This window comes from Eleginops maclovinus, chromosome 3 (assembly GCF_036324505.1).
Source record: "Eleginops maclovinus isolate JMC-PN-2008 ecotype Puerto Natales chromosome 3, JC_Emac_rtc_rv5, whole genome shotgun sequence".
NCBI classification, from domain to species: domain Eukaryota; kingdom Metazoa; phylum Chordata; class Actinopteri; order Perciformes; family Eleginopidae; genus Eleginops; species Eleginops maclovinus.
The window spans coordinates 14,838,667-14,856,982 of record NC_086351.1 but is presented as its reverse complement, the minus strand read 5'-3'; the positions used below and the strand labels follow the sequence as shown (position 1 = coordinate 14,856,982).

At 38.7% G+C, this 18,316-nt stretch overlaps 1 protein-coding gene across 1 annotated transcript in view; it reads right to left on the bottom strand.

The window, feature by feature from the left end:
- Positions 1-18,316, bottom strand: part of col14a1a (collagen, type XIV, alpha 1a) — a 106,291-nt gene that overhangs the window by 22,549 nt on the left and 65,426 nt on the right. Inside the window, exons 30-36 of the mRNA XM_063880370.1 lie at positions 18,012-18,150; positions 16,054-16,196; positions 14,335-14,444; positions 8,659-8,817; positions 6,638-6,715; positions 5,254-5,340; positions 1,357-1,410 (exon numbers count right to left, since the gene is read on the bottom strand). Coding sequence (XP_063736440.1) covers positions 1,357-1,410; positions 5,254-5,340; positions 6,638-6,715; positions 8,659-8,817; positions 14,335-14,444; positions 16,054-16,196; positions 18,012-18,150 — 770 coding nt within the window. The remainder of the gene's footprint in view (positions 1-1,356; positions 1,411-5,253; positions 5,341-6,637; positions 6,716-8,658; positions 8,818-14,334; positions 14,445-16,053; positions 16,197-18,011; positions 18,151-18,316) is intronic.

Genomic DNA, 18,316 nt, shown 5'->3' with positions numbered 1-18,316 from the left:
GTACCCTCATTGATTGGAGGTGGATCATGAATGAATGAGGATGAGTTCATGGAGGAGCTGATCTCATACAACAATGACTATTGAGCTAAGACAAGTGTGATCTGGCAGCCAATTATTAACATGTAGCTCTGCACTGAAGAGTGTATGCCAGCAGGACAGAAAACCACATCTCACTCCAGAACTAACACTATTACAGCCATCAAAAATAACACATACGGCCTCTATTAAAAAAGAAAAGACATTGGAGGAATTCGTTCCTGTCTTTTGTTTCTTTGGGATGTGCTTGAGTTCTGGGTGGGCCACTTCATATTGTGCACTTTACACACCATCATTTAAGTCAAAGTGTGACATATGGTTGAAATAAACAAGTGTATTGTGTTGATTGACAGCCCTGCGTGTCTGAGCAGTATAATGGAAGATCCCCAGCTGCTTCTTTCAAAAAAAGAAATTGTTCAAAACATATTTTATAAGATTAAATTACATATATGGGAACTGGCTATTGGTATTGGGCAAAACATCCAAAAACATTACACTGATTGTCACAGCTGGAGGGTTTGTCAAAGCTTGGAACAGATTCCCATAGCAAAATTGTAGCAGATGCAAACAATAAAGTAAGTATTACATTAATAGTCCAAGCAAGGACTAGCAGGAACTGGATAGTAACCGTGGCGATAACAGCCTGCCTCAAGTCTAAGGCCAAAAGAAAGATGAGGTGGCCTGGAAAAACTATTTAGGCTTGTCCAAAATTGACCACTTCATCAAGCCCAAGGGTGCTTCACATCCAGTCTGGAGGATGGAGTGGGCTGCTGTTGAAAAGGCTCTTTGATTGTGAGTGGGGGGGGCATCGCTTACTCACCACTAACTTCTTTCCTTTTATCGCCTAATCAGGATGTGGGCTGATCTGTCCTGGGAGTTAGAGGTGTAGCTCAGTGAGTTTAGGTTATGAGTAAGATGTACATTAAACAATAGGACGTGGCAAGTTGTGTGGGCTCCCATTTATTTTCATTGTGAATTGGGGCGAGGTATTTGTTGCTTCTATCTGAATAAACTTTAAACGGGAAAATCAAGTGGCTCTCCTGTAGCAGCCAGTCCGTTTTTGTTTGGCTGTTTGTTCTTCACCATATTTAAAGACACTTTTTCAGACTTGGTATGTGCTCAATCTTTGGTAGAAGAATTAACGGTAGCTGTAATTACTGGAGCATAAAAATCAACCGATTAATTAGCCTATTCAAAAACAAAGTCATGAATCTGGAGAAGAAGATTTTTGCATTTTAATATAGATTTACATACATTTGAGAAAGCAAGGAGGTTAATATGAACATTTGGTAGTGCTAGCGTTCAGTGCATTTTACTAACCGTCACTCCTGACTCTCCTCGGTCTCCTCTGGCTCCCCTTATGCCAGGACCGCCCTGAAACACACAGCAAACACACACTGTTAAAATTTCACATGGTCAGTGTTTACGAGTTGTGCGCCTAGAAACATGGCAAAGACACACTGCACTGAAAAAATATCTCTCCCTGAATTATATAATACAAATAGAACCCTGCAGTTCTTTGACATGACTGAATCTTCTATTTGATGGATAGACGCCAACGCTGATGTGTGCTGTAAACCCCTCAGTGAGCTGCACTTCATCAAGCTGCATCTGTATCTGAAAACCTCGGGCTGACTCCTCTCACCACAAGGTTCACCCAGGGACAAACTACGCACATCTGCAGATCATTGGATCATTTGAGATACATCCTTTTCCTGTGTTTGCCTATATAGGGATCCTCTGGGAACAAGGCGGTGACTAGGTAGTTCCTACAGTATTAAGTCACATGGGACAGGAGGGATGTTTACATTTACATGAATACTTTAGAAGGTGTGGTAAAGTGTAAATGATCATCATCTGTTTTGATTACCAATTTGTATACCAGATACATCATCCTATTAGATAATAACAAATTAATTTCATTGGTATCTTTCTTATATCTATGAAAAGTTAAAATCCACCAAACTGGTGACCCAAGTCTGAAGACTGAAGGTTTGCTTATCCATTATCCCCTGTCAGCATCAATCAACAACAAGTGGATTGGTAATGAATAGCTATTGCGACAGAGAGGTAGGATTGCAGTAACCAATAACTCTATAGCATGCAAATTAAACATGAAAAAAGTTAGGCTTGTAGAAGGTAAATCCTTTCCTTTAAATATTCTTTTGGCAGCAATTGACACAATTGATTTTGAGCAATAAATGGACCTACAAATGCAACATGTGTGCGATTGTAAATTCATGCAGGAAGTGTTATTTAAAATTATTATTTGTCTGTGTCAATGTGGAGATTTGTCTCTGCAGGTTTTAATTGATTTTTCCAAACAATGTGAGCCTGTGACTTTTCAGAGGTCGGGCAAAGCTGCAGAGAAACTGAAATTACCTTTCAACAGCAGCAATACAAATAATTGTGTTTGGATTTTTTATTGGCCTTTAATGGTAATAGAAAAAAGGTACACCGCTATTATAATTTAACTGAGCAATTTGATGCCAAAGGCAAATTTACGTGTTTTAAACAAAAGCATGGCCACAATTCAATCTTAACAAACGGAGATGGCAGGCGGTCGTGTTTTCCTTAATGTCAGGTTGATTGCTGAGTGATGTTCAGTATTGAGTAGAGTCTGTGCCAAGTCAGGCGGCACAGAATACAATTCAGTTGAGGCAATCAATATTATTTCAAACATGGCTCAAAGATTTATCAAATTGAATTTAAAAACATGCATTTGGCTGTTAACACGCGCACATAAATTACTCTTAGGGAGGAAAAGACGATGTGACACTTTTAATAGTCTATCAGACTTCAGCTGTAGTCGTGATCAAATTGCTTTAATACAGTTTTTCTATGTAGACCCTGTAGACAAGAGAATATTTAGAGAGGACAAATTATGCAAATGTTCAGGTTCATATTTTAGCTTCTACTGATACGTGTTTACATGATTCAAAATGAGCTTTATTTTTCTCGTACTGCCTGTGCTGCAGCACCTCTTTTAAACCTCTGTCTGAAACCAGATCTCAGTCTGTTCTGATTGGTTAGCTGGCCGGCTCTGTCGTGATTGGTCAACTGCTTAGAGATATTTTGGAAATGTCCCGCCCCCTAAACAAATAATTTACAATGTGTTGGAGTGCTAGCCAGTAGAAGCACACTTGTTACATAGTGATATCATTATATGAAAGTTTACAAAGGAGTCCAATTGAGGCGTTTCAGGAAGGGGGGTGGAGTTTGTGGGAGAGACACTCCCTCTGTAGGGAACTTTGGGACTTTACCCAAAGACCATTTACATAAAGAAAAACAAACTATAGGAAAGGGAAAACCCCCAAAAGCATAATAGGTCCTCTTTTACACAAAGTTAGGAGGTTCAATAATCTCTATGATCAGATGGCAGCTTAACCTTCTTTTAATGATTATTTGTTCCCCAGCTCGTTTTCCTTCCAGTTGTCTTTACATGGCAGCATTTTGTGTGTTTAGACACCACATCAGGTATCCCGATAACTCCAGGTTTTATTTGTCTTTCTCGACACTCCTTGGTTTATCAGAGGGAGCAAAGTCTCAGCAGCACAACAACAAATGTTTATATTGAAAGTCTCTCTTTTCACAGTCTGTTCAGATTTTGAACATTTTCTTATCTGTAGGAAGCTTGTGTTCCCCAGAGGGCATCAATAGATGGATTGTGTTAGCAACCATTATAAGCTGTTAACATGGGAATTGTACTTATATCAACCCTTCCCTAAAACTTCTCTTACTATAGCAAGTGGTTTTAGCACAAACGTGCCATGATTTCACCATTAAACCATTCATCTATGCCTGTATGCTGCAGTTACCCTGTGATTTACGAAGCCTTTTCAAAGCCTGCAAGAGAGAAAGACAGAGGCAGACATGGCCACAATGAAAGAGGTATAGAGGTATAATAAATAAAGACAATGAGAAAATAGCCTCGGGCGTGTGGATGAAGAGGAGGTGATAAAAAAATAAGAAAAGAATCAACAGAAGGACGACAGAGAGTTGAAAGCTTTACAGTATTGATCGGGTTTGGAGAGAGAATGATAGACAAAGGGAAAGCAGGAAAAAAGGTGGAGTTAACATAAGTCAATGCGTGCAAAACTATAAAAGGAAAACAGAGTATTCACTTTTTAAAGTCCTAAATATTGTTGCCCCTGATATCAAGCAAAAAGATAAAAGCATGAGATTTCATTTTAAAACAACGACTTTAAATAAACCTCAGCTTTCTCTTTAAATACTATTTTCATGGCTAAGCTGATATTTTTTCTCTCTTTTAATATGTTTCTGGCATAAGAAAGAAAAATTAAAACAATAACAAGATCAGAGGCAAAACAAAGACAAAGAAAGTAGAAAGAAAGGCTGTGGCCTGTGGACGTAATCCTACAGAGGAGTAAAGTGGATCTGGCTCCTCGGACAGGCAAGACAATATGGGGGGATGTAATCGGCCGTGATAAATGGAATCAGCATTAAATTACTTTCTCAAACTATAATGGTGTTGATCCAGACAGCGCTCAGCCCTCAGTACATGGAAACAGAGACAAGAGAGAACTTGAGAACAAAAGAGATTGAGAAGGAAAGAAGACAGAAAGGATGGAAAATGCAGAGTGGTAGATAGAAAGAAAGACAACCTTGGAAAAACAGAGAATACACACAGAAGTCAAAGGCTGTAAATGAACTAAATGTGTGTGGATATAAATACGACTACATTCATGCTGATGATTTGATTTAATGTGTCTGTTTGTGATGACACGTTTCCTATGTTTAGATAATTAGTTTTTCTGTAATCTGTTTGTTTAAATTGGCACCATGTTAGTCGCTTAGAGAAATAATAATTGAACTGAGCTGGATTATACTGTTTCTTTCCTTCACAATAAATTCTTAATTACAAAACAGGAAAAGTTCAACTTAGCTGTCAGTGTTGCCGTTTGCCTCGGAAATTGACCAGCATTGTCTCATATTTACAAAACAGACCCTTCAGGAATAATTATAACATGTATAATGAAAGTCTAGAGATGATACAAATGAATACCTGATGTATTAATCTTCCAGGTATTTATGTTTATAAATAACAGAAGAAAGAAAAAAGAGCAGAAAAACAAATGCAGAGATAAAGAGGGAGACATTTATAAAAAGTTCCACCGGCCTGTGGAAAGACAGAGACACATAAAAGAAAAATATCACCTGGGCCTTATCAATATGAATGAATAAGAGATGTCTTACAGGGGGTCCTGAAGGTCCTGGAGGTCCTTTGCTGTCCTGAGAGCAGGTACAGGCATGAGGAAAGGAAGGGCACTGCTCCTCAACTCTCTGAAAACACACAGAAATACATCAGGTGTGAGGTGCACTTGGTCTCTGCATGTGAGAAGTGAGCTGAATCATTTAAAACACCTTGAGCTTGCCAGAAAAAAACAGAGCTATGGTAAAACATGCTTCTCTCAGGTCTGTCAGCACTGTTTGAGCTCTTTCTATTTGTGCTACAAAAAAAAGAAGAAAAATCAATGTTTACTTCATCCTTTTGAATTCTGATAAATTACTTCTTTCAAACGAAACTTTAAGTCAAGGAACTTTAATTCAGGGTTATTCACAGGTTACACATAACTCCTTGCTATTTCTTTTCAAATCGTTGCTTTCAAAATACTGCAATAACTGTAAGAGAACTTAAGGTTCATATTTTCACTGTGTTTTATGAATGCCCTCTTTACTTATTACTGACTTCTCAGTCAAGGTGCGTAAAGAAACGTACATTATATTTAATAAAAATGTATTTGCTGCATCCTTGGAATACCATGAGCAAAATGAACTGAAGCTGCTGAAGGTGCTTGTTTTGAGTAAGGAGATGTGTTCCTCTTCTGTGGTTTTCAGACTTTATGGTTTTGCATTGGATTTGAAATGTTTTGGAACTTATTCTTGGAAAGGAATTCACTTATGGCTCAAGGACAATGACAGTTTATTCACATCTGGGACCCCTTTCTGGACTAAACTTCAGATGACGGGGCCAGGCTCTTCGAGGGAAGTCTCCATGACTAGCATGGACTGAGATGTCCACGTAGGTCTTAGTTTTTAAAACTGTAAGCCATTATCCTATCATTACGCCTGATTACCTTTGTTATACTAATTGTGAAAATCTTCTTTATTAATTATATTTTTAATAAAAATAAATTAATTAAACACTACAGCTAATGACCACAATATTGAATCAAAGCTTTTCTAATCGTCAGAGGTGTACCTAACTAAATAGTTTACTCATTGCCTGTGTTATGCCCGGGGTGGTCATTGATAATTGCGGCTCGTACACAGGCAGGCCTCTGAATTGTATATTACTTTTACATAAATGAAATTACGCACCTGAGAACTGGAAATATTACTGGCAGCATGTCTCTGTCAGTGTTAATAGCAATTCATACAGAGTCCAAGTCATTCTGGTTTTATCATTCTGGTGTAATCATCATTCAGTTTGATTTTAACCACAATTATCACTCTAATTATTTAAGCCTGTAATATTTAGAGCCTCAAACTACTGGACACTCAGAGCGGGAGCCTGGTAAAGGCATGTATTAAAGTTAGTAAGATATGTGTAAGAGAGATTATATGTTACATTTCTTACCAATGCTGGCAGCTCACAACACTTATCTCTGCTGGCCCAGGATGTGCTGCAGATGATGTCAAACATCTGGAGCTGGAACTGTCAACACACACACAAGTTTGGGTACAATCACAATCACACACACACAATCACACAATTACACAATCACACACACACACACACACACACACACACACACACACACACACACACACACACACACACACACACACACACACACACACACACAAACACACACAGCAACTCCCAGTAATAATGTAATTACAATATTATCAGCTTAAACATTTCAAGAAGTAAAGAGGCAACATTGCACATGGAATATATTCATGGTCATTTGGTATTTCTGTGGGGTTAAGAAATGAGAACAGATACAGTTTGTCACTAATAAGCAGCTGAACAGAACTGGGAGATAGTGTATGTGACATCTGGTTGATATCCTCAACAAGTAACACAAATGTGTGGGAGGCTCCACTGGTCTTAAACTAAAGCAGGCTATAAATGAAGTCATGATCTCTGGTTTAAAGTGAAAAAACCACTGACATAGAAAACTGTTCTCATTTGAAACAGATATATATCACAGACAAAACTTAATCTGGAACTGTTTTACGTAGGAAAACACAAACACAGAATGAGATCAGATTATTTCTACTAGTTAAAACACGGGCAGTAACTCTTTGCCTTTATTGTAATCATTATTATAATTTTTTTAAGTGCAGGCTTCTGTTTGGAAAAATTGCACCTATTTCGGTCAGGTTACATATTCACATGGCCTGCATTAGTAAAGAAAGGTGCAGAAGTCAAGAAGTTGAACAGCATCCAATGGACTCTGTTACCTCAACTCTTCTTTATTTTTTGAGAAATCTCAGACCACAAAGGTACATTTGAGTCAAATGTTTATAATTCCTGCCCTGTGTGAAACAGTGTAATCCTTGTGTCTTTAGTTCTTCTATTACAGCACCACAGGGGGTCTTAGACTCTTAGCTGGGAAGTGTCAGTCAAACTGAACCAACATTGAGACCTGAAAAATATAGACTTGCTGTGATCATTCTGGGGTTTTAACCCAGATTCACAGAATTGCTAGGCTGGTTGTAAATCTTGAGAACATTTCACTATTTATATATGCTGATGTAGTCATTTTTGTAATCCTCTAAATAAATTCATCACCTAAACACCCACAGGCACTTCTGTGGAGCCTAAAACAAAGTAGTTATTCAAATGAAAACTTCACTTCTGGACAACTGAAAGTACAGATGGTAAAAGAGAATAAATTAGCGCCTAGTATAGCTAGCATTTTGTTTTCATTTTCTAACAAATTACCTTCTGCAAAGACCTTTCCAAACTTGACAGACACAAAATATCTTTAAATCCATAACAATTACAGGACAATCTGGTGCTAAGTGAAGAAAATGTCATTTTTTCTTTATTTTCCTACATAAAAACTACTTCATGCAGCATTTCTCCAGCTGATAATTTTCTTTGGAGCAGGTAAGAAGTGTAAATTTAATAGCAGCGCTCAGTATTCCCAGAAGCAGACCTCACCTTCTCCTCTGACTTCGTATGCCAACAGTTTTTTAGTGGCTGTGGTACTTAATGGGTATAGCACAGCTAACAAAGTGTATGTAAAGTACTTTGTAGAGTTTGCAAAAAATTCAATGAACTCCTTCGTGTCTCACTAAAATGTTTTGGGATATTAATGGTTGCTTTACTGCAGAATTGTTGCAAACTATGCACAAGGGAGACTTAAAAAATGTGTTTTACAATATATGGAGACCTACGGTGGGAGGAAGGATAAAAAAACATGCATTTATTTTAATATTTGAAAGCAGATTATTAAATAAATTCAGATCTAGCTTGAACATTACTTGAGTACGCCGACCCTTCCATCATCTACAGCCCTAATAATGTTCTTCCACTTTCTTAATAGAGGAGACCAATAACATTTCAAAGACCATGAACATAGAGATATACCATCACCCTTTATTTAGGGTGCACTTAACAATAATCCAGAAAATCATACTGACTGGAGCAGAGTTGTCCCGGCTGCCTCTGGACCGAACTAGCCTTCCAAGGATTTCCACTCCATCCGTGGTAATGTTTCCAGCAGCACTGACTGGTTGTTCCCCGACCACTGAGCAATCCAACACCACCTTCACAGACGTCTTGCTGATTGTGACATGGAGCTGTATGCAAGAGAGAGGAAAAAGATGCATAACATTTGTCTTTACCCATCATGATTGTCATAAATATAAAACTAAACAAGAACCTATTAGATATAGTCCATGGAACAGGGTTGTAAAACCATTTGAAGTGCAGCATTTTTCTCAGGTCTTGCACCTGTGGTCAGCCAGAAACACCTCTTCACTTAATCGCAATGACAAAAGGTTTCCTTATGCTTGTTAGGATATTTATAACAGAGGATAAAAGCAACTGAGCACACAAACTGTCCAGTCCACTAAGAGTGGCTGTGAGTTCAAACTGCCTCCTTAGAGGACACCGCTGCCAGTGCCATGAACTGTGAAATTCGACAGTTCACATGGTTAATGATAAATAAACTCGACTACTAGCAGCCCCATATTCTTTGTGTGTGTGTGTGTGTGTGTGTGTGTGTGTGTGTGTGTGTGTGTGTGTGTGTGTGTGTGTGTGTGTGTGTGTGTGTGTGTGTGGTGTGTGTGTGTGTGTGTGTGTGTGTGTGTGTGTGTGTGTGTGTGTGTGTGTGTGTGTGTGTGTGTGTGGTGTGTGTGTGTTTGTGTGTGTGACACCCTTTGTCAGGGTGGCTAGCAGTAAATGGCTCCATTTAATTTAGCAGTGATTCAGGCTTATTTTCAGTCTGGAGGAAGTTTATTTTTGAAAATTGAGGTTTTTTAACCATTTCTTTGCTTTATGAAACCCTCAAAAACTTGGCAAGCAGCAGAGAGAGAAAAAAGAATCAGTTTTCTGAAGCATATGTTTTTTTTTTTTTAGAATAGATAGAATCGGAGGATGAAGCCCTCTTTATTTGTCACATACATGCACACAGCAGAGCACACACAGTGAAATTGGTCCTCTGCATTTAACCCATCCTAGTATTAGGAGCAGTGGGCAGCTATTGTGCAGCAATGGGGGGGGGGGGGATTGGAGGGGTCCGGTGCCTTGCTCAAGGGCACCACAGCAGGGAGGTGAACTGGGACCTCTCCAAGTAGCAGTCCACCTTCCATATTTTTTCAAGTCTGTTCGGGGACTTGAACCGGCGACCCTACGATTCCCAGTCCAAGCCCCTACTTACTGAGCCACTGCTGGACGCATATGTTTTTTTTTTTTTTTTAGGCAGGTTATACAGCGACAGGTTAGCATACTTAATTATACTTAAACAACCGACATGTACAGTGAAAGTTAAAGTAATCACTCATGATCACGGTCATAACATCAGTTGGTACGTTAGTGTATCATAACATTTTAACTTAGAATGGGTTTCTGCAACATTGCGGTGAGTACCAGTGAGTTTGAAGCCTTTTCTCATGTAATAAAGATGCCTTGTTGTTGTTTTTCTTCCGAGACTAAAGCAAACAAAGACGTCTTTGTACATCAATATTATTTTTAGGTGAGTGCCTGTGTTTACAATATTTATGTTTTCACTTCTCAAGTCAGCTATATTCACACAATATTTTAATTTCGACATGGATAAACTTAGAAACAAAGTTAACTTTTTTCAGCTGTGTGTGTCTGACTTTCAGTTATGTCAAATGTGACCAAAAGAAAAAGGCCAAACCACAAAAATGAGGCAAAAATGTAAAAAGTATGAGCATCATAGTGTTTTTCTTCCCTATGTTGCTCCTGGCAGCTGGCTGGAAACTCCAGTATCCAAAGCTAAAACTTCTGCCAGCACAAGATGAATCAACCTCTCAGAAATACACAGCCTTGTATATTTCCTAATGCTAGTGCTGCCTTACACATCAACAGTATCCATCTTTAATGTAAAGCCTCATTTATTTGTGACTGTCAGACAAATAACCTTTTAATTTGTATTTTCTAAACAAATTAATACATTCTCTTTGTCATATGACTTCTTAATTTCACAAAATGAATGGTAGTTTTCTATCCACTTAACTTTAGCTTTGGTGTTATTTTTCGGTTTATTTGTTTAGAAGAAGAAATTAATCAACCCACATGAAAATTGTAAAGGTAAGTGATATATAAAAAAAACTGCTTATTTACTTTATCTCAACTCTACCTAGTTTCTAAACACAAAAGGAAGAAGTGCCTCTGACATAGTGATGGAACTGGAAAGTTAAAACGCGCAAATGAACACACACCACCACACACACACACACACACACACACACACACACACACACACACACACACACACACACACACACACACACACACACACTGTTATGACAGTTTTTAAACATGCTGTGTGAGATAATGTAGGTTGGAGTAGATGAGGCTATCAGTATTTCTGCTGACTCAGCTTTCTCTGACCTGCACTTAAAAGTGTACATGCTCGCTTATGCATGCTTGAAAGTGTGTGTGTGTGTGTGTGTGTGTGTGTGTGTGTGTGTGTGTGTGTGTGTGTGTGTGTGTGTGTGTGTGTGTGTGTGTGTGTGTGTGTGTGTGTGTGTGTGTGTGTGTGTGTGTGCGCATGCAGTGTGCTTTCTGTATGTGATCATAAAGCTTTTATTTTCTGATTCATGTGATGTATGTTTGAGCATGCAGGAACGCAAGCAACCTTTCTGCCTGTGTGCGTACAACATGAGTGTTTCCTCATTTCCTTACCTCTGTAGTCAGCAATATTTGCAAGCAATCAATCTTTAAATGCTGCTTTCAATAAGATGGAGAAAACCTTTTAACTATTTATCCATAAACTGCTCTTGTAACTTTTAACCAAATGTAGCTTCTTCTGCACGTGCTAGAAATGATCACCCCACAGATGTATTGTTATATGAGGGGAAATGGTAGATATATAAACAGATGTCTCATCACAGCTGGAAGCATTTGATGGTGTTTAAACTTGGAAACTGTCACGTTTTTTTAAGACAAAAATCACAATAGAAACTAGAAAAATGCTCTCATAGTGCAGAACCTTATAACATGATTGTAGCCAATAGAGTATGAAAATAATGTGAGACACTCCAGTTCAAACTGAGACCAAACATCTCTATGGATGTTCGGATTTGATTCATGACAAAGGCCAAAATGTGGCCTGCAACTATCTCAAAATAACTATGTTATTAGAGACTACCAGCAGACAGATAGATAAACCCACACGTCCACATCAACAAACAAAATATCTCCCGACACTTTTGAAACCTTCTTTAGTAAACATCGTGACAATTTTCCAAACTACTGAAGACAAACGATTTACATTCCCCTCTGCAGCGTGTGCATCTATCTGGGTTCGTCATTAAGCTGTTAATCGTCATGAAAACAGATCCAACCACGTTATGATTTTGTCAGCCACATAACACCGTCTCATTTTTTGCTTTTACAAACAAACACAGTTTGAGTCAACCCAAATCTGTCAGTCCAACATATATAACTCATTCATTTCTAAAAGCTGCTTTCTCCATTAACACTTCTTATCCTTTCCAAGAAGCAACCAACATTTATGGAAACAGATTCATAATAATCATTTATGGGGGAATTAACTAGCTGTGAATTTTGAATTTCACACTGAGAAATAATATGACTTACTGTGAGCTAGAAAGCACGAGAAGCACTGTTGCATATGTCCTGAGCGTACATTTTTACAGCACCGAAGGACAGCTTTAAGTGCTCTTTAGAAATGATAATGGGGGGCATTTAATCATTTTGGACATACATGCAGGGCGTTAAAACACTTGTATTAATAGCTGTGGGCAATCTGTGATTTGCACTGAAGATAACTTTCACTTCTCCTTTCTTTGTCTACCTGCCTGTGTTCCTATACTTTCCATTCTGTATTCGTCTTTATGTCTCCAGCTCACTGTCATATCTATCCCTTCCTCTGCCCTCCCTCCTTCACCTGCTTCTGTGTTTCTCTCAGTGTATGTCAGTGTGTGTTTGCCAGGCGGTGACAGATCCTGCTGGGTATTCCTGCTTTCACACAAGGTGTCTTGATATGTTAATCCCTTTATAACTGACAAACAAACATGCACACGCACGTGGACACTCCTCTTATTCACTTGTACTCATGTCTAAGTGTAGGCGAACACTTCCTCAGGTCAGACAGTCTCCTGCATCAGTCCCGTCTCTCAACATTGTCATGTTCTCCAACAGAGAGACAGAATACAATACAGAAGAGAAAAAGACACACAAAAAATGATGGACAGCTACTCCCTGACATTTAGAGAAGTGAGAGTTAGAGGGCTGGTTATCTTTAGCACAAATCCATCGGGATCAATATATGTACACAACAGCAGCTTAGGGCAAAAAAACGTGCCTAATTTTAACTTTCAATTACATTTTCTATCTATTTGTTAAGCAAAAGTTAGAAACTTTCCAAATGTAACAACAAAAATACATTCAAATGTCCAGTTTAATAAGCCATGTCAAAGTGCAAACACATTCTCGGTAGTGTTGCTGATTCAAAGAATGTGTTGGCCATGATATTTGGCAAGTTGTTGTATTTGTTTGTCCAATGTTCCATGCCAAGGTTTTTTCTAAAGTGAATTTGTCATTCACTGGGCCTGTTGAGGCCAAAACAATGTCATTATTTATTCAGTTGAGGCATTTGCATCCCTATTTATTTTTTCACAAAACACTTTTTCGTCTCAAGTGAGCAGAAAATTGACTTTAAAAATGTTGCCATTTCCATTCAGTCTGCCTAATTTGAAACTACATCATTTCCATAAATATATTCAGATATAAGCCCAGTGATTGAGACAAATGTGAAATGTCTTTGTCAGATAATCAGTTGAGAGGACAAACTTATATCTTCTTTGGTAGTCAATTCGGGGGTGAGCAGGGAAGCAAGTATTAACCACACAATCATGTAAACCACACCTGCCACAGATTGTTGCCTTCTTTAATGATGTCTGCACAGCGTGTCTGTAAATGCACTACTTCTTAGGCAATCAAAACCTGGTCTTTACCGTGAATGTATCAAGTGAACTTAGTTTTTTGAATAAACACATGTCCAAATAATGAATAATGCCCTCCATAACTTCATCCTGAACTTCCACAGAGGGGTCTCAAAGGGTCATTAAAATGTGCAGTTTCACTCCCACTCAGTACACTCCACTAGTTTAGAAAAGGAGTGAAGAGTAGGAGGGAGAGATAGAAGAGGGAGTAGAGCTCTCATTACGTGCACGCATGCACACACACACCAATACAAACGCACGCATGCACGCACATACACGTGGGATGACATAGTGGTGTTGTCGGGTCAAGAGAAAAAACAGTCCAGTCCGAAAGCCACTGGAAAACCACCCCTTCAAAAACACCACAATACATTTGATCTTCTCTTCCTCGGCAGATTGTCAGAAAGCTTCCAGCTCAGCATTTGTCATAAAAACTACCAGTATCATCTAAATAGTGTACAGTTTTTCCTGTAATGCGAGACAAAATCCTGATATGTGTGCAAACTGGCACTCACTGTGTTAGGGGCATTACACTTTTGAGAATAAATTACATGACAATTTCTTTCATAAAAACTGCATTTCAATAAATGAAATTAAAACATTATTCCATTTCATCATTCAAGTCATTTTTTTACCACACATATATTAAAAGAATACCTTGTGGAAACTGCCATGGAATATTTTTTGAATCTCAGTTCCTTCAAAGGTGACGGTCTGGAAGTCTCCTTTGTAGTCGTAGTTGAAGAACGTCAACGTCTTTTCAGAGTCTGTGTGGGAAGGGGGGGGTTTGCACACAGAGAGGTGGTGAGCGAGATAGAAGAGGTTGATGTTCACATCAAGCAGAGGCTTGCCTTGTACTCACTATCACCCTCCTATAAGACTCAAATAAATATCTGGTTTGTTACAAAACTGAACTCTGCTGTATATGTTGGACACTGTTAGGAAAGACCAATATTAGTATTTGTGCTGCTGTGCCACGTGTCTGAATTCTATAAAAATTCTGATTTATTTTGCCATTAAACCATTCCACAGCAATCCATAGATATGGCACAAAATGAATTTACAATGGTGTTACATTTATTTTGTTAAAATACTGTAAGGTTAAATCAAACCTCTGGACCAGAGCACTGCAGTGAGGTTTTGTTATTTAGTGTAATATGTTATTCAATAACCTGTTTCTGTGCTTTACTCTTCAATGTCAGCCCATGAACATTTCTCCACAAATTCAGGATTCTTATGAGCAACCAAATATACAATATACCCAAATTACTATTTCGTGTGTCCATTTCTCTTGCTGCTTGTGTATTTCAGGGTCAACAGGGAAAGCAAATCACCTACAGCATTTCTCCGGGATCCCAAGATCATCCATTCCAGCTGGTAATATAATCTCTGCGGCAGCTCAGGGGTCTGCCCTGGGTCTTTTTCAAGTCCATGTCCAAAATACCTCTAAAAGGTTGACGCCTGTTGTGAGTTCAGTGCACTGTAACGTAGCTTATCACAGTCGGATAGAAACTGCACCATGGTCAATCTCATAACACCAGAATCCCATCGGCTATGGCTTTAAAAGTATTGGCTCTATAACGGCTCTGTGATGGATGAATGAATGAAACCTTTACCATCCCTAAGGGAATATGACAAATGGCTTTATATGACAAAAGTGCAATTTTAAGTAGGTGCCAAATACAGATCAGAGCTTGTTAATCAGCTGAATGGTGTGTTGGACCAACTAGATGGGATGCCTCTTTTAACTAATGAGCTAAACGTTTACTGCTGGATTGAAATGTAACATTAACATGCATTGTTTTTGAACAGGGATGTTCTGGGAACCAAGGACAGCCTGTTTTTTGTGTTTAGAAGGTGCATGTGTAGGTGCACCACTGTCTATTGCACTGAAACAGAGATCGATAGACCCCCTCTCATACATCCCCGCCCCGTCATCTAGATAATACACATTGGTTCGCAAGAAATCCTGACACCCAGTTTAACGACCCTGTCCAGATTGGAGTCTGTTTTTAATAGACTTCCAGAGGTCCAGTTACAAACTCCAAATCACACAAGGATCAGCACCTCTAGGTCTGAGGTCATGCTTATTTTACAGACTAATGGTGTGTCCCATTCAAGACAGGGTAAATAAGGGAGGCCATCAACAAACAGAGGATACAAACGTTAGATGAGAACATTGCTTTTTGAAGGTAGATGATCTTTTTGACCTTAATCAAAACTGAGTGATTTCTCTCCAGCAGCACTTCTAAAATCTGCGGCATTAAGCACTTTTAGAGATCATTTGGAGGTAATTGGACAGCAGGAGCTTCAGGACACAACTACGATGTTTATGATGCAAAATAAAGATAAGCAACTCCAGTGATTCAAACTTACTGTCAACGATTATTCCCACTAATGGCTCGTTTTCCTTGTTGAGGATTTCCCACAATGCAAAGGGCTCCTGCGGGGTCTCAGGAAGTAGGCGGAGCATCAGAGATATGGTGTAATCAGAGGGTAAACCTTCTGGGTGAAGGTACCTGGTGCACAAGTAAACAAACACACACGTACAGGTAGATAGTGAGCTTAGCTTGTGCCCTGAAGGAATGTATCCACAAGTTGTCATTTTCAAAGTGCTTCTGTCTCTTTTCAGCTTGTGTGAATGCTTTCAGAGTGTTTTTGGCTGCCTGAAACTGTCTTCCTGTGCCAATGTCTTTTTGATCTCAGAGCGGAGGTTTTTTTTCTTTGTGCAGCTACCTTCGAGCACTTTGGTTTCAAATGATCTCAGCTTTAACTTCAATGGCACTTCACAGAATGAAAAATCACAGACTAAAAAGCTAAAGTTGGAGCTAGTTGAAAACCAAGAAAAAAGCTCCGAAATGAAATCATGAGAAAAGGAAAGACTTCGGAGAAAGAACTTTTGAAGCCATTGAAGCTCCCATTGATTTCCCTGTAGTATAGGGCAAGTCAATGTTTAAACCTTAAACCTGTGCCTGCAAGTATCTGAGGACATTTTTTCCAGCGTCTCCTAATGCTGTGAATCTTCTTAATAATTTGTGGTCATGGTCTAAATCTGAAATTTGAAACGTATTAAAAATGCACAAGGCAACATCTTAATGAAACATGAAGACATGACCTATAACACCTGAATCATTTTAATGACATTTACCGATTGGGCATGGTCTAATCAGACTCGACGCAATAATGGGTTTCTAAAAGTGTCCTGTGTGAGCAATGAAAATTAAATTAAATTCAAAGAGATATACAATACGATTTATAATGCATTTGCATATATGAAAAGCAGACCATCAATCATGGCCTCAATTTATTCTGTGAGAGGCTTCTGTGTTGCTCTGGTCAGGGCACACAAACACAACTCCTCGGATAAATGATTAATTTGGAGTCTAGCTGCTGCATATGGAAAAACAGTCTGGATTTAATATTTTAAGACAGGCTTGAATTCTACAATTTTCAAGATAACTATTTGTGGTTGTTAGCATTGGGAGCCTTTACTAGCAAGTATAACACAGCCCAAGTGTTATGAGTGGGACTTGAACCCTTGTATCCTAAAATATCTTCCAAACAAAGATAAAGGAAAACTCTTAAGTTGTGGTATGTTCATTGGCAGGACTGTTAAATACTTCTAGCAGCCTGTGTGTACTGAGGGCTGATGATTTAAAGTCCTCTGGTGTTTGTGTCCTGCTGACAGTCACCAGTCCCCATGTCCAGGGCAGGAAGGGGGAGTCACTTAGCAAACAAACAGCAGGGAAAGATAAAAAATAAATCTCAAGAACAAATGCAGTAAAAAGCTTTTGTTCTCATCTGCATTTTTGCATGCACCGTATTAACTCAACAAATGCTACTGCTGAAAGCTATGATAACAACTTGACAACTTAACATGCAGCTATTCTATTTTATATTTGTGGTTAATCAGTACATTATTGTATGATTTTGAATCCTTTTTTATTTGTAAGCATGTGTATTTAAAAAAAAAAACACGAACCTGTTAACTCCAACTCTGTCTGCAATAACTTTTATACATGCCTGCGTAATATTTGTGAAGTTAAAAGTGATTTGGTCATTGGTTTCTTGGCTGCTTTGGGATTACAGTTAGCCTTGGTTAAGAGGTTTAATCTATGAGGTATATGAAGATTAAATCTGCTGTGTGTTCAACTGCAAAACACGGATGCAAGAGAAATGGAGGCATGATCAAGCACAGCAAATCCAACTCTTACAGACAGCAATGATACACAATTTGACTTCCCAAACTGAATTTCTAGGATACAATCTAATGAATGCTTTTGATAACAGAAGTACATTTACCAAGTACTGTTTACAGTGTTTTCAGTACTCACTTGGTGGGCTGCGACACCAGTGCATCTCGGTGTAATCTGTAACACGGGAAACTGTTGAATGAACCCGACTCCAGAGAAACTCCAGGTATGGTGCTGTACTCCTTCTCTACCAGGCCAAACTTTTCCATCATTCGGAAACCTTCAGGAGACAAATCATCATTACCTTTTTCTCAATGTGATCACTGTAATTACAATCATTACTGCTAACCATGGAGTGCAGCCTCATTATGAGTCATTATCTTATTTTGCTTTTTTACGATACACTTGTTTTTCCTGTGTAGCTGTAGTACAGTATGTTTTTTAGT